Genomic DNA, 11,207 nt, shown 5'->3' with positions numbered 1-11,207 from the left:
GAGTCACCCCGTATGTCACATAACGTACCACTCAGTGTGACACTTAATTAGCAAGCTAGCAAGACAGACTGCTGCTTTTAGGTCAATAACAACAACTGTGTGGCAGGGTCAAAGTTTAGCACACTGTTTAGCGAAAGACGGAGGTGATGGTGTTTGTTAAGAATGTTAGGGTAGTTCAAATATTTTAATATTTCAAATGAAAAAAGTCCTATCATCGTGAGCTCGGATCTCTCTGGCGTTTATGATAAGACTCTCGCAGGCCCTATCTGCAGCGACGCAGTGACACGGGCCGTCAGAAAGACAGACACACCGCATACTCATTGTCTAAGTGTTTCCTGCGACGAGGGTTTGTTTATAGCCTATACGTTGAAGTTGGCAAGTCTGCACAGTACATAAGCTTTTGCATCTTCCCAGTCTTGAATTTCAATTCGGAGGCCCGCGCACCAAGCTGACAAAAATATGTTTTTGCCAGCTTTCCCGTTTATTTCTGAATGCCCCAGTTTTTGAAGTTTTTTTTTTTTCCTTGGTTATACGAATGCTCCAATTTGCAAACATTACTGGTATGTTGCGTTTGAATGTTGCCTGAACATAGCAACGTTAAACATGTTTCAGTATATATATATATATATATATATATAATAAAAAAAACAAGAATAATGCATAAATAATGCTTCCGTGCTGCATTTTTGAGAATGCTATTAAACACCAGATGACTTTTAATCAACATTCTATTAAGAATATTTGTAACTTATAGAACCTTGGTCAGAAAGTTCTGTTATAGTTATTTCTATTATAGTTATTATAGTTTACCAACAGATGCCACTGTTGTGCTCCAAGTAGTTTTCACAAGAGCTATTTATTTTACTACTACTTTTTAAAAATCGATCAGTTATTATCCTATCATTTACTGAGGTGATTCTCGACTATCGACCATGAATAATAAAAGTTACGATAAAATGCAAGTAGTGAGTTATTCAAAAGAATTTGTGAAGTGCCGGTACTCTTGATAATGTCAATGCATGAGGCATGCTGTAGGACAGATTAAGAACAGAAGGCATGCTATTGTGCAAGTTATTCAACCTTCCAAGAAACAGGAGAGAGTTCGTATATTTAGCAAAGTGCTGTGCTTTTTGTACAAACTGTGTCAGATCTGCAGTTACAATGAGGGCTTTCATGATTTCAGGTCATTTTATTAGGGGAAATTAAACAGAAATAGTGACAAGAGGGGGGATCAGAGAAAGCGAAATAAGATAAAGGGCAAGAGTGTCATCTTCTCTCTTTTAATTTATTTAATGGCCTTCGTGACATCTTTACAACCCCATATCATGACACACTCTAGAAAATGTAAAAAAAAAAAAAAAAGAGCTTGCTACCCAACATGTGATATATGACAAATAACTAAATAAAAGCTTTGTAGGTCTTTTTTTTTCTTACGTAAGCAGCACATTTTTTTCTACTGCTTGTAGGTGCGGGTTCTGACCGGTATTTGATTATAAGGATTTTAAAAAGTAAAACAAAGAAAAAAAGCGCGAGATGATGCCACTGGTACACTGCAATATATCTACAAGTAATTTTCGCCTGTCAAGTCTGTCATAAACTTGCATGTTGATGTATAATAACGCCCCCTACAGGATATTATTATTGCAGCAGGTATATTTTGTGCACCCTGTAGCCTACCCAGAAAAACTGGAACGGCAGCGGTAAAATAAAATTATAAAAAAAATTAAAATAAATGAAAGATGCAATTATTTTACATTTACATTGCAATTTTATTTACTTAAAGCAGAATAAAATAATCAACTCTTAACAATTTCCATCATAAAAAAAAAAAAAACTATAAATAGATAAAAGGAATACTTGGTCTACAAAACTAAAATTGTGCTGTTTTTCCGTATGACGTCACTGGGTGACCTTTTTTTATTCAATGAACAACAACATTATACAACACTATGAATAACAACCGAGATAAAATTTCCGCCAGGGGGAACGATCGAAATAAACATTTTTCACCCAGTAAGTGTGTATTCTGCGATTACATTTATTTATTAACGAGAGCGTTTGTCCCCGCGCGTACGGGACGCCATCAGAATCACGGCGAGATTAGTGACATTAAACTGTTTTTCATCTCCCTTGAGACAATTTGCGAAGCCGCAAATATTTGAAGCGCGTCACGGAGCGAGCGCCCTCCCCCTGCCGCTCGTGAAAATTTAACGCCGCGCGAAAGTTAGGGAGCGGAGCTGATCTCGGGTCAGCCTCGGAGCGCGAGCGAGGCGCGAGCTCCGGCGGACGAGGAGGGACTTGGAGCGGAGTCCCGAAATAGTAGCGCGAGAGTAACAAACGGCGAAAAGTACGCTATGCGTGTCAGGTCAAAGTTCACTCCCGACCACTCGTGAGCGTCAGGAACTGAGGGAAAACCCGATGAGGCTAACTGACACCTTTGGAGAGCCCGAGCGATAAGGGCTGTAAGGGATAGCGAGCCTTCTCTCCACCTGACCTGGATAACCATCATCATCATCATCATCATCATCATCATCATGGTGTGCTTATCCTACAAGACTTTTCCATTCGTATGGTGAGGATAGATTCCCAGCTCCGGACATGGGGATGTGTCACAGTTTCAGATCTAGGTTGTCACAGTCGGCGATCTCGTACACCGGCGGACGGACCGGCGCGAGTCCCGGGATAGATCTCGAGTCCGGGCATCTGGACAGTTGCGACCGGCGGGTGGAGGAGCGGGCGCGGGTCAAAGCGGAAAACAAGCGGAGTCGAAACATTGACAAGAGCCTGAAGGCGGAGAAGAGAGAGTACAAGCAGACGCACAGGCTGCTGTTGTTAGGTAAGAGGACGGGGAGGCTGCTTTATCCGCTGTCGAGGTAAACGAGAGCCGACGAGTCCGACGGAAAGTTTGCGGCTGGCCCCTTAAAGCACGTTACCATGGCAACCGTCGTTTCCACAGTAAATACTGTAGTGGCTTTTCTAGGCGTGTGGCAGCGATGCCTGGGTTTTAATAAGGCTATAATAACATGAGCATGAAACGTTTTAAATGCATTAAGTGTGCTTGACCTGTGGCGCTTTAGATATCTCTACCTTCTCCACTAACAATTAAAATCATGCATCCGCTGACATGCATTTAAACATAAAAATGGTAAAAACGTAATCAGCATACTTAAGCACCATTTTTACCTAAGTACAGTTGAAATGGAATAAGGAATTACAGTTACATTGATTATAAAATTATGCTTTTTACTCTGCAGCTTTTATTTATTATATATTTTTTACTAATTGCGGCTTTTATTTATTTTTTTTATCATGCACTTGCAGAGATTGTTTCGTTGTAATGTGTTTTTGAGATCCTTCTCTAAATTAAATAAGTAAATATGTATAATTCCTGTGGTTGGAGTTTTTGCTTTATTAAGGGAGGAAGCAAATAGTTAAAATAATTAATTTGTTAGGAAAATGCAACTTGTGTTCTTGCTATGTAGTATACAATATTAGAATTATGCTGTAATTAGTTTGTCACAGATAATAGAATACCAATAAACAATAAAGGTATACAGATACTGTATCATAGGATTTCAGAAGTTGCATCCATGCATTAAAAGAGGAGTTTATTGTGGTGTCTGTCTTTTATTTTGTTTTTTCCTTTTTCATACTTTTTAAAAAATAAATAAATAAAAACTTAATACCCATGTTCTCATTACCCATGTTCTTATTCATAGGCTTATTTTATTTAAATAAAATTAATTAATTTTGTTTATTTAATGTTTACTGTTAAAAAAAGTCACATAAATGTTAAACTTTAGACACTAAACTCGTATAAAACCAGAGCAGCTCCTTTCACTGACCAAAATATGAAACACTGAAACAAAATATGAAGTGATTGCACTTTTCTTTTTACGTTCCAGGTCCTATATTGTACAGGAAAGTACTGTGAAAGGCTGTTTTGTGGTATTTTGGTGGAAACTACGGTCGTCCCGAAAAACATATCGATTGACCACTATTCTGAATACGCCCCCTAAAACGTGTACAGTGCAAAAAGAGCATTTAAAGTCAATTTTTGAGTTTCACATGGCCTGAGCTTTTCGACTCCGATTAAACCTGGTTTTTGTGATCGTCACGGATTGTCATAACAATGAAAACATCTGGTCAAGATCTAATCTGTAGCGGGAAAACTGGCCCTACTTGTTTGTTTTTTTCTGTTTGTGTGTGTTTTTGTTTCGTCTAGCAAAGAATGAAATGATAACTTTTTTTTTTTTGCGGAACACAAATCTAGACGTTCTGCTGATTCCGGTCCAAAATTGTACAAAAAAAAAAAAAGTGAAGTGAAACTGTTTTCCGAAAACTGCAGTGCTATTCTTGCGGCATACGTTTTATCTTTTTTTTTTCCTTCCGCCTACCTCTGCGCCGGTCGCGCGGCTCGACTTCCTCTTTGAATAAAAAACCGAGTGTCGTTGAACGTTTTCTCCCGAACCAAGATGAGATGTAGTGTGTCTACGCCCGTCGGTCTGGAGTAGGCCTACGTGTAGATTTAAAGGTGTGACGAATCCCAAGAATTTGTCTTTTAAACTCATTGACTTCCCCTTTGGCCTTCCTCGGAGGCATGAACGGCGTTCGAGCAGCCGTGGTTTTGATAAAGTAGCGTTACACAAGGCCTCATATGCTGCTACCTTTATGAGAGCTCTTCTTCTTTTTATTAACAAGTTACACAAGAAAAGGAGGGCAGCCTGACGACACAAACGAAGAAACTGTTAAGCTCTGTGACCAAAATACTCTGGTCATGCGGGTGCTCGGTTCAAAAACAGATGACACACACATACAAAGCTGATTGTTGCAACCTTAGAATGTAGGAAAACGATCTCTGTGTGTTGTGTGTTTTATGGGGCTTGGCCGGTAGTGTTTGTGCGCTCTCGTCTAAAAAGGAAGTCTGATTATGAAGTGTGTCCTTCTTTCTGCTTTTGGGCTTTTAATAACAATTTGTCATTTAAAGGCAGATTCAACCTCAATGAAAATGTTTGTAGCTTAACTTGGTCTCTTTTGATGTGGCCTGCTTTTAACTGCTGCCTCTGTTGTTGAGGCTGGATCTCGCTGCTCACAGCTGCAAGCCCACAAGTGCGATGTCTTATTTTAAGTGATTGCATGCTGTTATTGCTCGCTTAAACAGAATCACATCCTCTCTTGAAGGATGAAATATCGCATGAAATCAGATGAATGGACTCATAAGGGGTCTACTGTTGATCATGCAACTTCATGCAAGGCATGACAAAAGACATTCAACACATACTGCATCCTATTTTAATAGAATCAGGGGCTCTTAAGCTCTGGTTACACACAACTAAATTAAGCCAATTGGTCTATAATGCATGCCGAAACTTTAGCAAGTTGATTGTCACCGAGAACAATCATATTTTTGTTCGGGTTAAAATTTGAGGAAGGAATGCAGTTCTTAATATAACATTAGACAAGGAGAAGGCGACTAATTCCCTGAATTACCTCCTTCTTTGAAAGGGACCGTCTTATGTAATGTGACATAACACCAATGGGTCCTGAGTTAAAGGGTAGACTGTATTAAACCTCATTGTGTAACAGCGCTATACCTATTATTGTCGGGTGGGTAAAAAAATCACATATAGTATTAAAAATCGTGTACAGTGAGTACAAGAATATAATATCTATGGTGACGTATTACACTGCAAAATGATTGTAAAAACGTGATTTACAGTTCAAGCAAAAAAGCATGAAACATGATAAACACATTTTAGCATGTGCAAATTCGTTGTCTGTCAGCAGATGGCACTTTTGTAACAGCAGAAATATAATTATTTCCCAGACTGGACTATAGCTGGGGCTAGATCTGCAGGGCCCTGTTTAAAACTGTGTAAATAACACATATAAATAAATAGAACAAATATACAAATTGAACACTGTTTCAGGACCAGGTACAGAAACTAAATAATTAAAATGTAATTTCATAGTCTTTACTGTATAAACTAAATATAGGTTAGTCATTGTAAAAACCTCATAGTAACTCAGTGATTTTCTCATTTAATTTCATGGATTATCAATAAGGACTCCGAAAGCAGCTAGTAAATCAGGCGTTGCCCCTTTAAGACGCAATGCATTCAGTATAATTATACACATCCAAACTGCTATGTTCACTTAAGACATAAAAGACATAAACATGTTTCTCGCCAAGACAGGTATTTCGGGCATTATTTTGTGTGCATTTGTCAAGTTTAAGAGAAAGGGGAGGCAAAAACCTGATTGTGTTTGTATGTTTTAACTGGTGAGGATTATTTGTTCATTCGGTCGCAGAAGGAGAACTCGGTTCAGTGTTTGCATGCTGTCTATGAGACACGGCTCTCTGTGTGGCTGAAATGGCTGGGGGGCCCCCCCCCTTAGCCACAGGCCCCTATAATTGTCACCACTTTTCACCCCATTAGCGACGGCCTTGTTCCCGGGTAATCGTAGCAAACAAAGCAGAACAGCACATGACTTTGAAACATGCAGCATATTTAAGATCAAAATTCAAATTTATTGCACCATTTAAGACTTTTTATGGGCTTATATGATACAACTAAGAATTTTTAAAGACCCGTGAAAGCCCTGTAATAATTCATTATTGCAAAACAAACAAAAAAACAACTTCGTTTTAAGCAACATCTTCTCAAAAGTCTCTGAAATTAAAACTTTGTGTTTATTATACATTAACAAAGCTGCATGTTGGATCCTAAAAAGTTTTGCTGCTGCACAAAACCAGTCATAAGGGTCATTAAAAACCCCCATTAAAGATCAATACAACACAATCTGAATAAATAAACTTTGTATTGTTGTATGGTTAAAGCTAGCTTTTAAAGTTGTCCAAATAAAGTCCCTAGCTATGCAAATTTACTAATCAAAAAGTTTTTATATATTCACGGTAGGAATTTTTTCACATATTTCAAAATATTTTGGCCACAGATATATTGTCTATGACTCCTTAATATGTAGTGGAAGAACATTGAACTTAAAACACCCAAAAATGGAAATGAAGGGAACCGTTTCCTACCCAATTCCTCCACTGTTGATCGGCCTTCATACAAATCAAAGGAAAAAAACAAAGGAAGAGCCTTTAGACTTGTACGGACAACAAATTATGTTTTCCACAACTGCTAAAAGTCATTTTTTATTAGTTTAGTCATTTCTAAAATAGACGTGAGACTGAAATATTATTATTATTATTATTATTATTATTATTAAGAGAATGTGTCATATGTAATAGATATTTTGTGTTTTGCGCTCCGTCAAACTTCTTCAGAGCAGAATATGAGACGGACAGCATTCTGATTATCTTCATTTCACTGCTGTGTACAGAGTTCAGAACAGAAATGATTTCACAAACAAGTCTGCTGGAGACCAAATATTAGAGAAATGCTGCCACCTTCTGGAAACAGATCATAGTGTAGTGCACTTAAACTCAAGAGTCATCTCAAGTGCCATACATTATGCATCCTTACATTCAAAGGTGCTAACTAGTTTGGTCTCAGAATGGAATTTAACTCTATACGGATGTGACTACTGGAGAACTCTGAGCAGAGCGACTTAACTTTGTGTCGATTACTTCCGGCTTAAACTTTTAACAAACCCTCGCCATATAAACATACTTCACCTTGTTTTCAAAAGAGTCTGTTTAGTCTCTGCCCCTGAATGCCACACAAAGATTATGGGATCGAAAATAGACCACAGGGTGTCAAAAAATAGCTCAATGAAACGTCATTTTCCTTTTCGGTCACTGTCATACAGTAGTTTATCTCTCACGTGTTGACATCACATTGACTTGTGTATGATCTCTTATACTAGAACTATGTGTCTGGATTCTTTGGTTTATTCTCTGACTATCCGCATGTCACTATTTTAAGCCTTTGTTTGGAGCGAAACGTACGAGAAAAATCAATGACTCGAGTTAACGCAGCAAGGCACTAAATATAGATTTACGTTATTACTATAGCTTGAATTAAATAATAACAGTGCTATTTTTATTAGCTGAAGTAAATTAGTGATTAAAACAAATCTGTACTTCTAGGAATTCGCATTAAAAGTAAAGTTTAGTACCAGATGCATGTCGGTATACATTTTCTTTTCTAGCATGTGATATATTGTATGTTTACAATGAACAACAATTTTTTTGATTATACACTTTTTACTAAAATTACTATAGAAAACCTGACTATTTTAATAATTAATTTAATTATTATCACTTCAATATTAATTTTAATTTGACTGTAAAAAGCCTCTAAGCAATCTTTGTCATTTTGTGTAGCCTAACGAATGTAGTGTAGAATATAATTATATATATATATATATATATATATATATATATATATATATATATATATATATAAGCTGATGCTAGATTTAGTATGTTTAGTATTTCCGATTTATTTTTTTAATTATGTTGCACATATACATGACAAATTACAATTCTGTGCAGATTGTCAGCAGGTAAATTAGAATGTATAGTACTTTTTCAAGCTAAACTTGTTTAAAAGAGTTTACAAAATATAATAAATACTACGAGGAAGCCTATAACTATTGTAATAATAATAAGCGTGTTAAAGTATTCAAGTGAACATGTGCATGGACTCTACATCAGGGGTGTCCAGTCCTGCTCAGGACGATCGTCTAATCCTGTTTTTAGTGCCGACTTTAATCAAACACACCTGAAGCAACTAATTAAGGTCCTTAGGATCGCTTGAAAATGAAAGGCAGTTGTGTTTGATTAGAGTTGGAGCTGAACTTTTCTGTAGAGTCGATCACCAGGAGCGGGAACGGCCGTCCCTGCTATCCATCTTTGGCTGGTGAATCATTCTGTGACATGGCTTTGCAGCGAATGTTTTTCTTTTGGTGTACCACCGTTCTTGCCATATTGGAAAAATCCTGGCTTAAATCAGTAGCCATAAAAAAAATGTGCACTTTTTATGTATTAAGAAGTAAATTCTCCTATTTGCAATTATGTTTGTGTACAATGCAGTGATTAATAATTAAGTGCTCTCTTAATAAATTATTATTAATACAATTTATTAACATATATATTTATATACAAACATTGTTACATAAAGTCACCAAGGCCGTCAGGATTATGTACACATCATAGGACAGCAAATAATTAAATTAAAACATTTAGTCATTTTTAAATTTCTAATAAATGTTACTTATTTTAATACAGAAAGAAAAATCGTTCTGTCCTCAGACACCTGGTGCCACATGAAAATTTAGTACTTGCATAACATTTCAGACACTGATTAACAAATACAGTTCTTACCAATATGTACTATGACAAAACTTTTTGAGGACTTTTCATACTACAATGAATGGTCCGACCGATTCTGTTTAAAATACACTTTTTTAAAAACCATATACTTGTCTTAAAACTGTTTTACGCGTACGCTTTAGCAAACGCTCGGTTAGCGCCCTGTGATTCATAAATGTTTTAATTCACTACGGAGAACCGATTCATTCGAGTCAGTCGTTCGGGAATCGGACCGCTGTATGTTTGCGATTTAATACAAAGAACCGACTCAAAAGAGCCATCCGTTCGGGATTCGAATCACAGCGGTCGGAGTATATTAGTAGACTACTGTGTGCCTTGCGTCTCGGGTGAAAAAAAAAGGCACGCTCAGAAAACATTAGCTGATTAACATGATCTAATTATTACTCGGCTGTGGTATGCGTTCAGGGAAGCGGTTCTCGGTCCCAAGTCCTATTTAAAAAGAGCGCGTCTACATATTTTCAGGTCTAAGCTGTGGTTCAGGGAACTACACGTCAAACATAAGATCGTATCGCGCTGTCCTTCACATACGCAGCGCTAATGGTCAATAGTCGAAGATGGATCGGCTGGGAATCGCGAACTTTATCACGTATGAATCATGTCTTCAAAGAGGGCGCCTCGCTCCGCAGAATCGCCGCTTGCTGACGTTTTTGGGCTGTCATGTGATTAGCAGGGTTCAATGAGAGCTGTTTGCCCCACCCATCTCTTCAACGCTGTCTATCTCAATGTACAATTCACTGAGAAAAGGAAATAATCGCTAAAAATACACCCTCGAAAAGGATCCGTTCGCCACAATTGGGGATTCAACGCGCTCCGTCCGTAGGGAATCCGTCGCTGTCGTTGTGGTGTCGGATTTATCTTCACGTATCCAAATGCACATGATCTAAGAAGGATTCAAGAAGGATACAAAGCGTAGCCTGACAGCGGACTCGGACTGCGATAACCGGTAAAATATCGACGGAATCGCTCGCGTTCGCATCTGCGGTTGAAAGAACCGTAAGGATCGCCGCTCGCGTCAAGGCAGAGCCTACGGATGTGAGGAGAAATTCAAATTACGGTAACGGAGAAGACGGCGAAGGGCCTCGTTTGATTTGGACAAGCCGAAAAAAGCGATCAGTCACCGTAAGCAGAACAGGAGGGAAAATAGCGTCAATCTGAGGGGAATTTTCCAGCAGCACCGCCGTATTTTTCTCGCAGACAACGTCGTTTCGTAACGGAGTTAAAAGGTTCATGTCGGCCACGGCGCAGGGCGGAATGATCCACATGCCGTCATTTTGGTGGAAATATTTATTTTTTTAATTTGTAGCCACCCTTTCTATCTCGTTCTGCCCGTCTCGTTGCATCGGCCGACGGATTCGACGGCGAGAAACCGAAAAGAGCCGCGTTTTGTGGAGCTATTCATGATTTTAATAGGAGTCGCTCGTTATTTCGGGAAACCGACCATGGATTCGCGACGGGAAATGTGCTAAATCGCCGTCGTGGGAAAGCCGAAATCCTTCATGTAACGTCGAAGGCTTCGCTGGATGCACGTCCATACCCAGAAATCTCATATTTGATAGCAGCGAGCGCTCGACAGGACTCGGCCGTCTGTAGGCCGGCCTAGTGTTTTCACCACCGCCACCTATTCTCGCCAGTACTAGTCACCCATAGCTTTCATATTTCCCCGTGCTCCCCTCCTGCCCTTATCAGCGAAATCCGGGGAAGCGATGCGCATGCGAGTATAAATGTCCCGCTTTTCCATCAAAGTGTTCTGATCGGAGGCCAATCGAGGAATTTGGATCATTTATTCGTACGGTAGATACACCTCCCCCCCCCAATCCCACCCCACCCCAAAACTTTTCTTGGGTTTTTGGGAAAATGGGTTGTTTGGGCAACAGTAAGACCGAGGACCAGCGAAACGAGG

General features: G+C 38.8%; 1 protein-coding gene across 2 annotated transcripts in view; it reads left to right on the top strand.

The window, feature by feature from the left end:
- The first annotated feature begins 2,237 nt into the window (after positions 1-2,237).
- gnas (GNAS complex locus) overlaps positions 2,238-11,207 on the top strand; it is a 31,398-nt gene continuing 22,428 nt past the window's right edge. The window contains exon 1 of one of the 2 annotated variants that reach the window (XM_043242060.1): positions 2,238-2,836. In XM_043242060.1, coding sequence (XP_043097995.1) covers positions 2,599-2,836 — 238 coding nt within the window. In that variant the 5' untranslated portion in view covers positions 2,238-2,598. Of the gene's footprint in view, positions 2,837-9,639 lie in introns of those variants that run through there. The other variant, XM_043242061.1, reaches the window with a different exon arrangement.

Source organism: Puntigrus tetrazona, chromosome 6 (genome assembly GCF_018831695.1).
Source record: "Puntigrus tetrazona isolate hp1 chromosome 6, ASM1883169v1, whole genome shotgun sequence".
Taxonomy (NCBI): Eukaryota; Metazoa; Chordata; class Actinopteri; order Cypriniformes; family Cyprinidae; genus Puntigrus; species Puntigrus tetrazona.
This window is presented reverse-complemented; position numbering and strand designations above follow the sequence as displayed.